Source organism: Salmo salar, chromosome 01 (assembly GCF_965601325.2).
Source record: "Salmo salar chromosome 01, fSalSal1, whole genome shotgun sequence".
NCBI classification, from domain to species: Eukaryota; Metazoa; Chordata; class Actinopteri; order Salmoniformes; family Salmonidae; genus Salmo; species Salmo salar.
Genome location: NC_138291.1, coordinates 100,049,011 through 100,068,334, shown reverse-complemented (window position 1 = coordinate 100,068,334; position 19,324 = coordinate 100,049,011). Strand labels below are relative to the sequence as shown.

Below are 19,324 nucleotides of genomic sequence, written 5' to 3'. Positions count from 1 at the left end.
TGGAGTGGCCAGCACAGTCACCGGATCTCAATCCTATTGAGCTGTTGTGGGAGCAGCTTGACCATATGGTACGTAAGAAGTGCCCATCAAGCCAAACCAACTTGTGGGAGGTGCTTCAGGAAGTATGGGGTGAAATCCCTTCAGATTACCTCAACAAATTGACAACTAGAATGCCAAAGGTCTGCAAGGCTGTAATTGCTGCAAATGGAGGATTCTTTGACGATAGCAAAGTTTGAAGGACACAATTATTATTTGAATTAAAAATCATTATTTATAACCTTGTCAACGTCTTGACTATATTTCCTATTCATTTTGCAACTAATTACATGTATGTTTTCATGGAAAACAAGGAAATCTCTAAGTGACCCCAAACTTTTGAATGATAGTGATGTTACCTGGTTGTTACCTGGTTGTTACCTGGTTGTTACATGGTTAGTGTATTTTTAAATTTTACTTAGGCTAATAATGTTTATTACAGTATGGATCAGAAGGAAGAATGAATCCTCCCCTTCTCTCTCTCACACACACACACACCTACCTACAGGACAGCTCATCGCTGATCCAGTTCGTGACTAGGGGTAATGTGAGAGTGGACGGGAGTGCCATAGAGGTACCGCAGGGGCTATCAGAAGACACTTCAGTAAGTATATCACTCTTGATAGATTTACTCCTGCAAAGCGCTGAATATATGAGTCAATCAGTGTGTTGGATCAGTTTCAGCATGCAGTAGATGTCAGTGAGACATTCTAACAGCCAGTTTATTGCTGTGATGTTCCTCAGCTAGCCCTGAGGGGTGAATCTAGAAGCTGAATCTAGTGGAAATTGAAGCCTGGGGAGCAGCTGGAGGCAGGAAGCCAGATCAACCTGGATGTCATGGGGGTGAGGCAGGGTTGTATTTGGGGGTCCTCAGCTGTGGTCCTCAAGGACAAGGTCTCCTCAGAGACAGCAGGGTATCACACACACACACACACACACACACACACACACACACACACACACACACACACACACACACACACACACACACACACAGGGCAAGCCTCTGTGTGGAGTGATTGGATGTGCCTATGGAGCAGTGGAATGAAGTGATGAGCACTCTGCATCCCCTTATCCTCGATCCTCTCAGCTGATTACGGTGATGACCTCCAGACCCCAGCTCGCAGCTCCATCTCCTGACTTAGGCCCCACCGCGCTGCTGCGTCTCCTGACCTCTAGGCCCCCAGCTCACTGCTCGACCCCCAGGCCCCAAGAAGAGCTTGGCTAATTCAGCCACTGAATCAGACGATACTGTGAATGTGTCCATTCACAACTGCTCTCCCAGCACTTAGTGACCACTTTAATTTTCCCCAGCAACACCTCCCACCCCCCTGAGCGTCTGGTCAGTTCACTACCTCAAACCATTAGAGATTTTAGTGAATTCAGTAGCCCTGGTCCCTCAGCAGCTCTGATGTCCCTAGGTGTGCAGTAGCCTTGGTTTGTAACGAGGCTCTCTTTCAATTCCCAGCCTGCTACTTATCATCAGCTGATAAGATATAGTTTATCCCCCGTGACATGCAAACAGGCCCGGTAAATGATAGGAGAATAAAAATAATCTACTGTATGAGTTATGAGCTCGTTGACTCGATTGAAATGGTTCCTTACGTTTTAGTACCCGTAAACATTTGTTCAATATTGATAGCTCAGCACAAACTCAGCTGGAGTCAGTCAGTCAAACAACGGATCAGAATGTAACATACTGTATGCTTCCAATGCACACACGCACATACTCTTAACTAAACATGTTACAGTTTGAAGAGGTGTAATTCTTCCATATTCCTTTTTGCTATGCACCATATTGGAATGCTGTGTTATTGTGGGTGCCTGATGTCTTAGGAGGAGGGATTTCCAGCCCAGACCCACAGCCCAGACCCTGACCTACAACCCAGACCCACAACCCAGACCCAGACCCTGACCTACAACCCAGACCCACAGCCCAGACCCTGACCTACAACCCAGACCCACAGACCTGAGTACAAATAATAATATTTGAGATGTTTCTTCAATACTGTGAGAGTTTGCTCTAGCCTGCCTAAACTGTCAGATGGGCGGGCTTTGCAGTTTTGGGACTATTCTATTGAGGCAGGCAAGCTCAATCAAGCACAGATCTTTGTTTGTTTTAAAATATTTCAAATAGTATTTGAACCCAGATCTGTCACAAACCCAGACAGACCTGCATCAGTATTGAAAGTACTTTATTTAACTAGGCAAGTCAGTTAAGAACAAATTCTTATTTACAATGATGGCCTAGGAGCAGTGGGTTAACTGCCTTGTTCAGGGGCAGAATGACAGATTTTTACCTTGTCAGCTCGGGGATTCGATCCACCAACCTTTCGGTTACTAGTCCAACGCTCTAACCACTAGGCTGCCTGCCACCCCTTACTTAGCTTAGCTTACAGTACTTACCTTATCTTACATTACTTACAGTACTTATTTACAGTACTTAGCTTAGCTTACGATACTTAGCTTATTGTACAGTACTTACAGTGCTTAGCTTACAGCACTTACAGTACTTAGCTTATCTTACAGTACTTATAGTACTTACATTACTTAGCTCATCTTACAGTGTTCAGCTTACAGTACATACAGTACTTTGCTTATCTGACAGTATTTGGATTATCTTACAGTACTTAGCTTATATTACAGTACTTAGCTTATTTTACAGTACTTAGCTTATTTTACAGTACTCAGCTTAGTTTATAGTACTTACAATACTTAGCTTATCTTTTATTTAAATGTTTTATTTCTCCTTTATTTAACCAGGTAGGCCAGTTTAGAACAAGTTCTCATTTACAACTGCGACCTGGTCAAGATAAAGCAAAGCAGTGCGACAAAACAACAACACAGAGTTACACATAAACAAAAGTACAGTAAATAACACAATACAAAAGAAAAATCTATGTACAGTGTTGGCAAATGTAGAAGAGTAGGGAGGTAGGCAATAAATAGGCCATAGAAGCGAAATAATGACAATTTAGCATTAATACTGGAGTGATAGATCTGCAGATGATGATGTGCAAGTAGAGATACTGGGGTGCAAAAGAGCAAGAGGATAAATAACAATATGGGGATGAGGTAGTTAGGTGTGATATTTACAGATGGGCTGTGTACGGGTACAGTCATCGGTAAGCTGCTCTGACAGCTGATGCTTAAAGTCAGAGAGGGAGATATAAGACTCCAGCTTCAGAGATTTTTGCAATTTGTTCCAGTCATTGGCAGCAGAGAAGTGGAAGGAAAGACGGCTGAAGAAAGTGTTGGCTTTGGGGATGACCAGTGCAATATACCTGCTGGAGCGCGTGCTACGGGTGGGTGTTGCTATGGTGACCAGTGAGCTGAGATAAGGCGGGGCTTTACCTAGCAAAGACTTATAGATGACCTGGAGCCAGTGGGTTTGGCGTCGGATATGGAGTGAGGGCCAGCCAACGAGAGCATACAGGTCGCAGTGGTGGGTAGTGTATGGAGCTTTGGTGACAAAATGGATGGCGCTGTGATAGACTACACCCAGTTTGCTGAGTAGAGTGTTGGGGGCTATTTTGCAAATGACATCGCTGAAGTCAAGGATCAGTAGGATAGTAAGTTTTACGAGGGTATGTTTGGCGGCATGAGTGAAGGAGGCTTTGTTGCGAAATAGGAAGCCGATTCTAGATTTAATTTTGGATTGGAGATGCTTAATGTGAGTCTGGAAGGAGAGTTTACAGTCTAACCAGACACCTAGGTATTTGTAGTTGTCCACATATTCTAGGTCAGAACCGTCCAGAGTAGTGATGCTAGTCAGGCGGGAGGGTGCGGGCAGCAGTCGGTTGAAGAGCATTCACTTAGTTTTACTAACATTTAAAAGCAGTTGTGGAGGCCATGGAAGGAGTGTTGTATCTGACAGTACTTAGCTTATGTTACAGTACTTAGCTTACAGTGCTTAGCTTACAGTACTTATAGTACTTACAGTACTTAGCTTATCTAACAGTACTTAGCTTATGTTACAGTACTTACAGTACTCAGCTTAGTTTATAGTACTTACAGTACTTATCTTATTTTACAGTACTTAGGGTTATCCGACAGTACTTAGCTTATTTTACAGTGCTTAGCTTACAGTACTTATAGTACTTACAGTACTTATCTTACAGTTCTTATCTTATATTACAGCACTTACAGTACTTAGCTTATCTTACAGTACTCAGCTTATTGTATAGTACTTACAGTACTTAGCTTATTTTACATTATTTACAGTACTTAGTGTATCTTACAGTACTTAGCTTATCTTACAGTACTTACAGTACATTATGAAGGGTTAAATCCACTAAGGATTTGTCAGAGATACACTGTTGGACCTAAAAACATAAGCATTTCGCTGCACCTGCGATAGCATCTGCAAAACTGTGTACGCGACCAATAAACTTTGATTTGATAATTTAGTGGGTCATTGTGAACTAACGTTATGGGAAGCAGGCAAGAGATCAGACTGTATGTTGGTTCATAAATTAACTTACTATGAGCTTACTATACAGTACTCTCATGTAATATTTTGAAATTTAATTTATACTGTCAATATTATCTGTGACCATATAAGATTAGAATGATGTTGCAATAGTTGGATTGATTTAATTCATGTTTTGAAATGTGTTCACATGTACAATGAAAGAACTATACATTTCAAATGTGTATGATTAACAGACACAGATCGAAGCTGTTTACCAGCCTGGAGATAGAACCCGTTTCTCAGTCTGGAGATAGTAGCCGTTTCTCAGTCTGGAGATAGTAGCCGTTTCTCAGTCTGGAGATAGTAGCCGTTTCTCAGTCTGGAGATAGTAGCCGTTTCTCAGTCTGGAGATAGTAGCCGTTTCTCAGCCTGGAGATAGTAGCCGTTTCTCAGCCTGGAGATAGTAGCCGTTTCTCAGCCTGGAGATAGTAGCCGTTTCTCAGCCTGGAGATAGTAGCCGTTTCTCAGCCTGGAGATAGAAGCCGTTTCTCAGTCTCTCGGTCCCAGCTTTGATACACCTGTACTTTCTCTGCCTTCTAGATTGTAACGGGGGGAACAGTCCGTGGCTCAGGGGTCTGAGGTCCTTGCTGGTCTTCGTGTGTGTGTGAGTGTTCAGGACGTTGAGGTCATATAAATCCTGTGCTCTGATCTGTTTCCCTCACTGACATGGTTCGAGTGAGTCTGTATCACACTGTGTTTGAATGTAATCCTAGATGTGAATCTGTGTGAATGTCTCTGTTTCCAATGGAATCTTGTGTTCCAGCTGTTACCTTGAATTTCCAGTCTTTCACATTTGCATTGCTCTGAAAATGTAGGATAGTAGTAGGTATGCGTAATACCCTAGGACCATGCCTCAGAACTACCTGGCCTGATGACTCCATGCTGTCCCCAGTCCACCTGGTCGTGCTGCTGCTCCAGTTTCAACTGTTCTGCCTGCGGCTATGGAACTCTGACCTATTCACCGGACGTGCTATCTCTCTCTACCGAACCTGCTATCTCTAACTCTGAATGATCGCCTATGAAAAGCCAACTGATATTTACTCCTGAGGTGCTGACCTGTTGCACCCTCTACAACCACTGTGATTATTATTATTTGACCCTGCTGGTCATCTATGACCATTTGAACCTCTTGGCCATGTACTGTTATAGTCTCGACCCAGCACAGCCAGAAGAGGACTGGCCACCCTTCAGAGCCTGGTTCCTCTCTAGGTTTCTTCCTAGGTTCCTGCCTTTCTAGGGAGTGTTTCTTAGCCACCATACTCCTACATCTGCATTGCTTGCTGTTTGGGATTTTAGGCTGAGTTTCTGTATAGCACTTTGTGACATCGGCTGATGTAAAAAGGGCTTTCTAAATACATTTGATTGATATCTCAGAAATAATTTACACTATTTTAAATGTGTTAGTGTAAATATTTTTGCTTGACTGTAATCTTGTTCTTTTAGCTGGTGTTCCAGGTGCTCCACAGCCACGAGCCAAGGGGTTGTGTGGTTTTCTGTGTGTCTCTAGGTGTTTCTGTGTTTGAGGCTACGTTTGACTGTATTGCCATTGTGTTTCAGCTGGTGTTCGAGGCACTCCACAGCCAGGAGCCAAGAGGCTATGTTGTTGGTTGGATCATTGCCATCAGCCTACTGGTGGGAATACTCATCTTCCTACTGCTGGCTGTGCTGCTCTGGAAGGTAACACACACACACACACACACACACACACACACACACACACACACACACTCTCACACACTCACACACTCACTCACTCACTCACTCACTCACTCACTCACTCACTCACTCATGGTTAGAGCGTTGGACTGGTAACTGAAAGGTTGCAAGATCGAATCCCTGAGCTGACAAGGTAAAAATCTGTCATTCTGCCCCTGAACAAGGCAGTTAACCCACTGTTACTAGGCCGTCATTGAAAATAAGAATGTGTTCTTAACTGACTTGCCTATTTAAATTAAGGAATAAATAAATACATTTAAAATAGAATAATAAACACAGTACAGCAAATAGTGTGGACTATACCATGTAATTTCCTTGTTATTGGGAGGTCCATGTTTTTGTTCCTCATATTGTTGGTAGACTATAGCCTAGAACACCTCCCCTCTACTGTAACTGGTCATTAGACTATAGCCTAGAACACCTCTCCTCTACTGTAACTGGTCATTAGACTATAGCCTAGAACACCTCCCCTCTACTGTAACTGGACATTAGACTATAGCCTAGAACACCTCCCCTCTACTGTAACTGGTCATTAGACTATAGCCTAGAACACCTCCCCTCTACTGTAACTGGACATTAGACTATAGCCTAGAACACCTCCCCTCTACTGTAAATGGTCATTAGACTATAGCCTAGAACACCTCCCCTCTACTGTAACTGGACATTAGACTATAGCCTAGAACACCTCCCCTCTAACTGTTCATTACACTGTAACCCGTTTCTTCTCTCATAACTATCTCTAATCTTTCCTCACCACTTAATGCCACTATCTTTAATTGCTGTAGTTTGTGTTGTTAGGTTCTAATTATCAGAGTAAGAACTCGACACTATGAAAGCTCGACAAAAAAACATATTCACACCAGCACTGATATTTAACCCTTTCCCCTATGCTAAGTCTCCTCCTACACATCTGAACAGCCAATGCATCTCAGTTGCTAGACAGAACCTTAGTGATATCTGTTCTTCCTCACTTTATCTGACCTGACTTCTGCCCCAAAGTGCTCACTCCTCCCCAAGTCACAGCTGTCATGGTGACTGGTACCAGACTGTGTCTCTTCTCCTCCCAGAGGATCCCTGATGGCTAACAATAACACATCTTGACAAAATGTAAACATTATACATTACCCTCTCTCCCTCAGTGACATGAATAACTATATTTCCTATTCTCAGAACCCAACAGTGTTGTGGTATTGTGTAATGACACCGCGATTGTCTAATGATGTTTGGCGTATTGTCAGAGGAACATGTTTGCCCCAAGCTAACACATTAACTTGTTAACAACTAGTCACATTGGGCAATTTGTATTGAGCATCTCTGAACCTATTGTTTAGTCTGTGACAGTGCTACATTTCTACTGAAAAAGACAGTCAGCACTCGCAAATAAAGTATGACTTTGATTTATCATCAGCAGTCACAATGGACACACTTCAGCCATCAAGCATTTGTCAGTGCTACATTTTCCAGGTCCCAGGGATTGGTTCAGTTGTGAAATGCTTGTCTTGGATTAGAGTGACATGCAGTCAGTCAGTCATAGGGGATGTGCTCTTGGATAGTCTTTAACAACCACACAAGGAACAACATGGACGTCACAAAAATGTACACTGACCATGCATACCACACACACACACACACCATACCACACACATGAAAGAAAGATCTTGGAGGGGAAATGGCCCCCAATTGATGACCAGACCCCTTTACTTCCCTATACAGACCAGACCCCTTTACTTCTCTATACAGACCAGACCCCTTTACTTCTCTATACAGACCAGATCCCTTTACTTCTCTATACAGACCAGATCCCTTCTCTATACAGACCAGACCCCTTTACTTCCCTATACAGACCAGACCCCTTTACTTCTCTATACAGACCAGACCCCTTTACTTCTCTATACAGACCAGATCCCTTTACTTCTCTATACAGACCAGATCCCTTCTCTATACAGACCAGACCCCTTTACTTCCCTATACAGACCAGACCCCTTTACTTCTCTATACAGACCAGACCCCTTTACTTCTCTATACAGACCAGATCCCTTTACTTCTCTATACAGACCAGATCCCTTCTCTATACAGACCAGACCCCTTTACTTCCCTATACAGACCAGACCCCTTTACTTCTCTATACAGACCAGACCCCTTTACTTCTCTATACAGACCAGACCCCTTTACTTCTCTATACAGACCAGACCCCTTTACTTCCCTATACAGACCAGACCCCTTTACTTCTCTATACAGACCAGACCCCTTTACTTCTCTATACAGACCAGACCCCTTTACTTCTCTATACAGACCAGATCCCTTCTCTATACAGACCAGACCCCTTTACTTCTCTATACAGACCAGATCCCTTTACTTCTCTATACAGACCAGACCCCTTTACTTCCCTATACAGACCAGACCCCTTTACTTCTCTATACAGACCAGATCCCTTCTCTATACAGACCAGACCCCTTTACTTCCCTATACAGACCAGACCCCTTTACTTCTCTATACAGACCAGACCCCTTTACTTCTCTATACAGACCAGACCCCTTTACTTCTCTATACAGACCAGACCCCTTTACTTCTCTATTCAGAACAGACCCCTTTACTTCACTATACAGACCCCTTTACTTCTCTATATAGACCAGACCCCTTTACTTCTCTATACGCAAAACTCTTTTTCTTTCCCTCGTTTGCTACTCCCACTGGGAATAGCACGACTAAACCCTGAAATGTTGCTCCTGGAATATACTGTGTGTGTTTGTAACACCAGCCCTCCCTTTCTCCAAGTCCTTGCACTCTGCCAAAGTAAACCCCACGTACAAGAGCTGCACATGTCCACTATTTCCTCTTTGAGCAAATTCCTGCGGGGGAAAAAAACAGGCTGTGTCTCAAATGGCACCCTATTCCATATATAGTGTGTTACTTTTTACCAGGACTCTGAGGGCTCTAATCAGAAGTAGTGCACAATGTTGTGAATAGGGTGCCATTTGGGACACAGCCTGTCTGAATCAGAGAGAGAGAGAGATCTCTTTTGTTGTCTTTTCGCTGAGCTGACCCTTAGTGTTTTCTCACAGTAGCGTCATCTCTATGTTTAGATACACACCATGGATCTGTTGATGTCTATCTATTCATCTGTCTATCTAGCTGACGTTTACTGAATTTCTATATTTTCCTTATACAAACTATACACTGAGTGTACAAAACCTTAGGAACACCTTCCTACTATTGAGTCGGGGCCAGGACTCTACAAGGTGTCGAAAGCATTCCACAGGGATGCTTGCCCAATGCTTCCCACAGTTGTGTCAAGTTGGCTGGATGTCCTTTGGGTAGTGGACCATTCTTGATACACACAGGAAACTGTTGAGCGTGAAAAACCCAGCTGCATTGCAGTTCTTGACACACTGGTGCGCCTGGCACCTACTACCATACCCTGTTGAAAGGCACTTTAATATTTTTTCTTGCCAATTCACCCTCTGGATGGCACACATACACAATCCATGTCCCAGTTGTCTCAAGGCTTAAAAATCCTTATTTAACCTGTCTCCAACCCTTCCTCTACACTGACTGAAGTGGATTTAACAAGTAACATCAATAAGGGATCATAGCTTTCACCTGGTCAGTCTATGTCATGGAAAGATAAGGTGTTCCTAATGGTTTGGACACTCAGTGTATTGTCACGGAGTGCAGAATCCAGTTCAAGACTGGTCAACGTTTTTTGAAGAAAAATAAGTAGCAGGATCGCTTCAGGCATTCCAAAACACCACAGGTGGTGTTGGTAATCCCCTTGTGGTATCACTTTTCCTTTTGATTTTCAACTGGTGAATGTTTCTGGAAAAAGCAAATTATATTCTTCAGTCTGTTGACCACTAAGGCACATAGCATGAACAGAGGCTATGTGTAGCCAGTGTATTCTTACCATTCCTTTTTATATTACATGAAATAAAAACATTTCTTTTTAAATATGTGATTTATCCCTGAGGGGATTTGAGAAACAACAAAAACTAGACAGCATACCAACCGCACAACAATGATAGTACCACGCAACCATGACAATACCACGCAAACATGACAATACCACATAACCATGACAATACCACGCAACCATGACAATACCACAATACCATGACAATACCACGCAACCATGACAATACCACATAACCATGACAATACCACGCAACCATGACAATACCACATAACCATGACAATACCACGCAACCATGACAATACCACACAACCATAACAATACCACGCAACCATGACAATACCACGCAACCATGACAATACCACAATACCATGACAATACCACAATACCATGACAATACCACGCAACCATCACTTCATCAAATAAAACATTTAGAATAGTAGAAACTACATAAAACAACATTTTAAACTTGGTGCACAACAAAGACAGCCCAACTAGTGTCACCACAAGAGCAGAGCCCGGAAGCTCACTTTGAGCTCCTAATGGAACAAAGGCTCTCAACAGCTTTTCCAGCCAGGGAAGCCTTCATTCCACATAAGCTGAGACCAGAGCAAAGGCTCTCAACAGCATCTCCAGCCAGGGAAACCTTCATTCCACATGGTTCTAACCTGGTGGTTTCTGCCTGATGGCCAGTATAATAGAGACTAGTAAATCTTAACAGGTCAAACATCTGGCCATAGGTCCATCTCACATAGGTTCAGCTCCTTCCCATTGGCCCTTAGAACAACTGACTGCGTTGCCCGGATGGTCTAGTGGTCAAAGTTGCTGCCTCAGGAATACATGCACCAGTCCAAGCGAGGGTTCGAATCTGACCCACTGCTAGCAAACCCTCAGTCTCACTGTCCTATATAATAAATACAAAAATGATATATGAAGCCACTGACCCTAAGAACAGCTGACAGGGGTCAAAGGTCCATCTCACTCCCTAACCATTGCACCTGAGATTTAAGCCACTGTTGACCATTGTTGCCCATATGAGCAGAGGTAATCCTCAATCTTAACAGGTCAAACATCTGGTCATAGGTCCACCTCGTTAACCACTGAGCCGGAGCTAACAACAAGTGTTTTTCTTCTCTCCCCCTCTCCTTATCATCCTATTCTCTCCTCCTTTTCTCATTCCCCTCTCCCAGATGGGTTTCTTCCGCCGGCGCTACCGGGAGATCATCGAGGCCGAGAAAAACAGGAAGGACAGAGCTGACGAGAGCTGGGATTGGGTGGAAAAGAACCACTGAGTGACAGAGAAGCCAATGAGAGCACAGGGTGTGGGGATTGGGTCAATGGAGGATCCAATGAGCTGAGGGCTTTCACCACAGCCAGCCAATCAGGAATAAGGGCCCTTCAATCTTCCATATGTGGAAGAGAAATAAATGGTCTCTGGATTTTTTGGAGGGAGACTTTTTTTGTGGGTGGGAGACTGGGGATCGAGGGAACTAACAGACAGACATCTGAGGTGGAGGTTGGTGTCACTCGCTAGGGTCAGATTCATTAGGACCCTAATTCAGTGCAATGGAAATTGGAAATTAGCGTTTCTTATTGGACTAGGATCCCATTCCTGTTTGTCTGTTTTCTTCCGTTTGGTGTCAAATTAATACAACACTCGCAATAGAATTCAATTAGTCCCTATGGAGGTAACTTCCTGCCAACGGAAATAAACAAAATGGAACTGTTAAAGAAACAACGGGCCTGTTCAGGATGCTGTAATGTTCCAGAACATTCAGTTAGAAATATATTGTTCAGAACAGACATGATGCGTTAGCTCTAAACATTCTATTTCTATCTGCAACGTTCTGAGTGTTTCACGTCACTGAATACACTCAAGGAGATAGACGTCCTTGGACAGGATGTGGACAATGACGCGGATATTATGGGACGGGACAACAAAAACCCTCAGGGCTCTGTTTTAATAGTAGTGAACATTTATTTTTATACATATTAAAGCCATATTGTATTAAATTGGGGTTTTGCGAAATGGTTGGTTCGAGTTTTTAAGTCTAATGTAAGCATATCTATATGTTTTTCTTTAAAGCACTGATGTCCGAGTTGATGCTATGTTTCAGCGTCTTTCCTTTAGGTTCCAGGCCAAAGATACAGCATGTAATGTATAGTAAATGAGTAATTTTGTATATTATCCAGTATCGTGAGATGTGGATTTTCTGGAGTGTGAAAGATTGTGTCTTTTAGTTCTGTACTGTTTCCTGCTCACAAATATCTCTTTAATATCTCACACATCTCCCTCTCCCTTAGATAGATAGCTATATGGGCAACCAGCCAAGCAAGTCCTATGAAGGCCCACAGAAATACAATTACAGGAGCAGACATTCCCATTCAAGTCAAAATTATATTTCTCTGTGTAGACCTTCCATTCACCATAAAGAGAGATATATTTTTTGTCACATATCGAAGTTGTCACTGTCATGAACAAATGCTGATAACCAAGCAAAAGAGCTCTATGAAATGTTTAATTGATTATACAGTGCATTCGGAAAGTATTCAGACCCTTGACTTTTTCCACATTTTGTTACATTACAGCCTTATTCCAAAATGGATTAAATATAATAAAATCCTCAGCAATCTACACACAATACCCTATAATGACAAAGCGAAAACAGGTTTTTAGAAATGTTTTCAAATGTATTAAAAATAAAAACCTTAATTACATAATTATTCAGACCCTTTGCTATGAGACTCAAAGTTGAGCTCAGGTGCATCCTGTTTCCATTGATCATCCTTGAGATGTTTCTACAACTTCATTGGAGTCCAGCTGTGGTAAATTACATTGATTGGACATGATTTGGAAAGGCACACACCTGTCTATATAAGGTCCCACAGTTGACAGTACATGTCAGAGCAAAAACCAAGCCATGAGGTCGAAGGAATTGTCTGTAGAGCTCCGAGACAGGATTGTGTCGAGGCACAGATCTGGGGAAGGGTACCAAAACATTTCTGCAGCATTGAAGGTCTCCAAGAACACAGTGGCCTCCATCATTCTTAAATGGAAGAAGTTTGTAACCACCAAGACCCTTCCTAGAGCTGGCCAAACTGAGCAATCGGGGGAGAAGGGCCTTGGTCAGGGAGGTGACCAAGTACCCGATAGTCACTCTGACAGAGCTCTAGAGTTCCTTTGTGGAGATGGGACAACCTTCCAGAAGGACAATCATCTCTGCAGCACTCCAATCAGGCATTTACGGTAGAGTGGTCAGCCACTCTTCAGTAAAAGGGGCATGACAGTTTGCCAAAAGGTACCTAAAGACTCTGACCATAAGAAACAAGATTCTCTGGTCTGATGAAATCAAGATTGAACCCTCTGGCCTGAATGCCAAGCGTCACGGCTGGAGGAAACCTGGCACCATCCCTACGGTGAAGCATGGGGGTGGCAGCATCATGCTGTACGGATGTTTTTCAGCGGCAGGGACTGGGAGATTAGTCAGGATCGAGGGAAAGATGAACGGAGCAAAGTACAGAGAGATTCTTGATGAAAACCTTCTCCAGACCGCTCAAGACCTCAGACTGGGGCGAAGGTTCTCCATCCAACAGGACAATGACCCTAAGCACACAGCCAAGACAACGCAGGTGTGGCTTCGGGACTCTGACAAGTCTCTGAATGTCCCTGAGTGGCCCAGCCAGAGCCCGAACTTGAACCCGATCGAACATCACTGGAGAGATCTGAAAAAGCTGTGCAGCGACGGTCCGCATCCAACATGACAGAGCTTGAGAGGATCTGCAGAGAAGAAGGGGAGAAACTCCCCAAATACAGGTGTGCCACGCTTGTAACATCATACCCAAGAAGACTTGAGGCTGTGATCGCTGCCAAAGGTTCTTCAACAAAGTACTGTGTAAAAGGTCTGAATACTTATGTAAATGTGATATTTCAGTTTTTATTGTTAATAAATTAGCAAAAATGCTTTGTCATTATAGGATATTGTGTGTAGATTGATGAGGAACAAAAAAACTATTTAATCCATTTTAGAATAAGGCTGTAACATAACAAAATGTGGAAAAAGTCAAGGCGTCTGAATTCTTACAGAATGCACTGTATAAGTTAACGCTTTTCCAGGCCCTCAAAGTGCTTTATACAGTAAAGAGGAAACACACCTCATCCACCACCCAGCAACCCATTGACATCATCAACACCATGACATCATCAACCCGTTGACATCATCAACTGTAGCTAGAGAATATAATTTACACTTCATTTGCCACATTTCACAGTGTGGTGTTTTCAGACTGATGGTATTGAATGTACTCTGAGTTAGGCCGTGGAGATAGTGGATAGATAGCTTAAACAGATATACTAACAATCATTTTTAGCTCAATAACGCATTCCACTTGTCGCAATTAAGCTGAGAAGAACCATGAATACGATGATAGTCTGGAACATTTCACAAATCATGGTCTTTTCCAACAAAATGTTTAAAATGTATTCTATCATATGAACTAGGGGCAGAGATGAGTAGAAAAGCTAACATTGTACCTTTAAATTGCGGTTATACCTATGTAACTAAACAGTAATAACTGTAGTAACAAAATTGTAGTTACATTGTAATATAATGTAATGGTATAGGGCCATACATTAGATGCTAGTTAGAACAGTTTGATTGACATTTAAAATGTGTATTTTTACACACATCCCACCAATCTGTGGAAGCTACTAGAAATGTGTAAAGAAAAAGTGCAATATAGGCTATATTCTATGAGAATCAAGTGTCAAAAGCTGTTTTGGCAAGTAACTATTGCTCAGGTATGCAGATGATCAATCACAAGCTTAGCCTCTTTCAAAAAGGTTTTCAATTTCAGTAAACATGTTTTTATGATTCTCAATGTAGAATCATATGGTGATTATAAAGCCAAACATGACAGTGACCGAATAGGAGTTGGCTATACAGCACAAACAGATCTGGGACCAGGCTAGAGCAATACAAACATATCTGGCCGGGTGAACATAGCCTGGATCTAAATTGTTCCATTTCACTATTGTTTCATTTCAATTTTACAATAGTGAAACTGGACAATTCAATTTGAATTTAGGCTAGGATGAATATCCAAGATTGGAGTAAACTACACCTACCTAACTACACCAATTCCATTACTAGAGGCACAGGGCATTGCATACCTACTGTACCTACACCCATTACTAAAGGCCCCTCCCCATGGCAGAGAAACAGCGTTGACTAATACCCTATAAATAGCAAGGTAGGGAATGTGCTTCACTCTACTCCATCATGCACAGACTACTAGCTCTTTAAGGCTTATGGGAACAACTTGTTTTGAAGTCAACATGTTGGAATGTACTGTAAGGAATAAGAACCGATCTGGCTGAACAGTCTAGAATACCACCATTAAAGCTACAATCTGGGATACATTTGTTTGGGGTATACAGCTGAGGGATGAGTGGTACTGGTATATAACGAGAACTACAATCTGGGATTCATTTGTTTGGGGTATACAGCTGAGGGATGAGTGGTACTGGTATATAATGAGAACTACAATCTGGGATTCATTTGTTTTGGGTATACAGCTGAGGGATGAGTGGTACTGGTATATATCGAGAAAGTTACAATCTGGGATTCATTTGTTTGGGGTATACAGCTGAGGGATGAGTGGTACTGGAATATATCGAGAAAGTTACAATCTGGGATTCATTTGTTTGGGGTATACAGCTGAGGGATGAGTGGTACTGGAATATATCGAGAAAGTTACAATCTGGGATTCATTTGTTTGGGGTATACAGCTGAGGGATGAGTGGTACTGGTATATATCGAGAAAGTTACAATCTGGGATTCATTTGTTTGGGGTATACAGCTGAGGGATGAGTGGTACTGGTATATAATGAGAACTACAATCTGGGATTGTAGCCTTGAGAAATGGTCCATTAATCAGTTGTAAGAGACCCATAGCCCTGTAAACCCCAGTGTCTCTTTCTCAAACAGTGAATCTGTGTTATCTGATAATAGGAGTAAACCCAATTTAATCCAAAACTTTTCTTACATGGAATTATGTAATTGGCGAACAAGTGAGATGTGTTTGGCTGTGAGATACAGTGCCTTCAGAAAGTATTCACACCCCTTGATCTTTTCCCACATTTTGTTGCCTGAATTTAAAATAGATAAAATGTAGATTGTGTGTCACTTATCTATACACAATACCCCATAATGTCACAGTGGAATTTAGTTTTAATACATTTTTACAAATTAATTAAAAATGAAAAGCTGAAATGTCTTGCAGCAATAAGTATTCAACCCCTTTGTTATGGCAAGCCTAAATAAGTTCAGAAGTACAAATGTTCTTAACAAGTCACATAATTAGTTGCATGGACTCACTCTGTGTGTAATAAGTGTTTAACATGATTATTGAATGACTACCTCATCTCTGTACCCCACACATACAATTATCTGTAAGGTCCCTCAGTCGAGCTGTGAATTTCAAACACAGATTCAACCACAAAGACCAAGGAGATTTTCCAATGCCTCGCAAAGAAGGGCACCAATTGGTAGATGGGTAAAAATAAAAGCAGATACTGAATATCCCTTTGAGCATGGTGAAGTTATTAATTACACTTTGGATGGTGTATCAATACACCCAGTCACTACAAAGATGCAGGGCGTCCTTCCTAACTCAGTTGCAGGAGAGGAAGAAGATCACTTAAAGATTTCACTATGAGGACAATGGTGACTTTAAAACAGTTACAGAGTTTAATGGCTGTGATAGGAGGAAACTGAGGATGGATTAACAACATTGTAGTCACTCCACAATACTAACCTGCATGATGGAGTGAAAAGAAGGAAGCTCGTACAGAAGAAAAATATTCCAAAACATCTATCCTGTTTGCAATAATGCATTAAAGTAATACTGCAAAAAATGCAGGGAATACATTATTTCTTTGGTCCTGAATACAAAGCGTTATGTTTGGGGCAAATCCAACACAGCACATCACTGAGTACCACTCTTCATATTTTCAAGCATAGTGGTGGTTGCATCATGTTATGGGTATGCTTGTCATCGGCAAGGACTGAGGAGTTTTTTTTTTAGGATAAAAAGAAACGTGATAGAACTTAACACAGGCAAAATCCTAGAGGAAAACCTGGTTCAGTCTGCGTTCCAACAGACAGCAAGACAATAACCGAAAACACAAAGCCAAATATACACTGGAGTTGCTTACCAAGACAACATTGAATGTTCCTGAGTGGCCTAGTTAGAGTTTTGACTTAAATCAGCTTGAAAATCTATGGCAATACTTGAAAATAGCTGTCTAGCAATGATCAACAACCAACTTGACTGAGCTTGAAGAATTTTTAAAAGAATAATGGGCAAATGTTGTACAATCCAGGTGTGCAAAACTCTTCAAGACTTACCCAAAAAGACTCACAGCTGTAGCTGTAATCGCTGCCAAAGGTGATTCTAACATTTATTGACTCATATGGTTGAATACTTATCTATTTACATTTACATTTTAGTCATTTAGCAGACACTCTTATCCAGAGCGACTTACAGTAGTGAATGCATACATTTAATTTAATTTCATGCATTTTTTTCTAATCATGATATATTAGTGTTTTATTTCCATTAAAAAAAATTGATCATTTTTCTTCCACTTTGGCATTAGATTGTTGTGTGCATATCGTTGACCAAAAAAATGACAAATCAATTTTAATCTCACTTTGTAACACAACAAGAAGTCAAGGGGTGTGAATACTTTTTGAAGGCAGTTTGTGTTTTTAGACTTACCGGTTGTGTGCTTATGAAAGTGTTGAAGAGTTTGTGAATGTGAAATCCCAAATTAAGCATGTGCTGGGTATAAAAAGATAAGTGGCACATATATATAAACGGTCGTCGGAGGTTCAGAGGGCCCTTTGTGTGATGAAATTAGATGTGTCTCAGCATCGCTCTAACTAGGGCTCATTCAGTCTGTGTCGCTGAAGCGTTAACAGATTGCGCCATAGAAATGTAAAGGTAGTTTCCGATTGAGTCAATATATGCAGTGTTTACCGGGAATGCAGTTTCAGCTAACGGAGGATTTATACTATACAATCGTCACTTGCCTAGCCACGCTACCCTCGCCCTCATGTGCGTTCTAACAAGCTTGCAAGCAAGCTATGTAGTGGTACAGCCATTGTCAGCCAATCCAGTAGGAGTGGAAGCTATGGTGAGCTTTGATTGGTCACTCATGTTGCGATATCGCAGAGGATTTGAATAATGTTTGGCTTTCCCAAACTTCAGCTCCCTCGCCCATGCTCTCATCACTCAGCGGTCCTCCCGCCCACTCCACTTCATTCCATTGAAAGTGAATGGCTTACGATATTCCACTGCGCGATGCTACTTGCTAGTATAAATGGGCCGCAACGCGGGAAGGCTGAACTTCCACAGATTGAGTAGAGCCCAAAATTAAGTATAGCTTTTGAAAGCCAGCTTGTGCAGTGCTCTGTTACCTGACTAAAAGGCTAAAACACTTTACTGTGCTCACTATGATGGCTTAGGTCTTTATCAATCATGCTGCATTGATCTTTGATTGGTTGATTGATTGATTTGTTAGAAATACACCCTATATTTTAATGTCACTCCTTTCTTTCACTGGCATGGCAAATACTGTACACATTCACCGTCTCCTCTGCACCTGATATAGTTATCTATTCATATTAGCAGAGGTAACCACTGTTGGGTTGTATTTGTGACGGTTTAGTTTTTTATTTCTGTTTCACCTTTATCACACATTAGTATGCTGTATTAGATAAACTACTGTCTATATGTTTGATGTTTAAACTCGTCTTCAAGTTTTATATTTATCTGTTGATAAATTTGAAATGAAAACTGTGGTTTTTCTCTCTTTTTTTAATCAATAAATGTTCTCCCAGTTTGACATTGCTGCAGCGGATTGCTTTTTTGTGGTGTATGGTACCCTCTGGTGGCAGACCACTAGCAGTCTTTTCTCACACAGTCAAAATGAGAAGTGGGAAACGTCAGCTGATACTGGTTGCCATGAAAGACTGGCACATCAAGCACATGGCTCTTCACTCAGTTACGTGTAAATAATTCATGTGAGTTGAGACAACCAGACTACAGCAACATGCTGCAACACCGTTGCAGATAGAGCTGTCATCCTCACAGGTATATTCAATATTTAATTTATTTTAAAA

The 19,324-nt window shown here is 41.8% G+C and overlaps 1 protein-coding gene across 1 annotated transcript in view; it reads left to right on the top strand.

Moving 5' to 3' along the window:
* LOC106610997 (integrin alpha-9) overlaps positions 1 to 19,047 on the top strand; it is a 161,202-nt gene extending 142,155 nt beyond the window's left edge. The window contains exons 26-28 of the mRNA XM_082978367.1: positions 545 to 640; positions 6,068 to 6,187; positions 11,327 to 19,047. Of these exons, the coding sequence (XP_082834493.1) occupies positions 545 to 640; positions 6,068 to 6,187; positions 11,327 to 11,428 (318 nt within the window). The 3' untranslated portion in view covers positions 11,429 to 19,047. The remainder of the gene's footprint in view (positions 1 to 544; positions 641 to 6,067; positions 6,188 to 11,326) is intronic.
* The last annotated feature ends 277 nt before the right edge of the window (positions 19,048 to 19,324 follow it).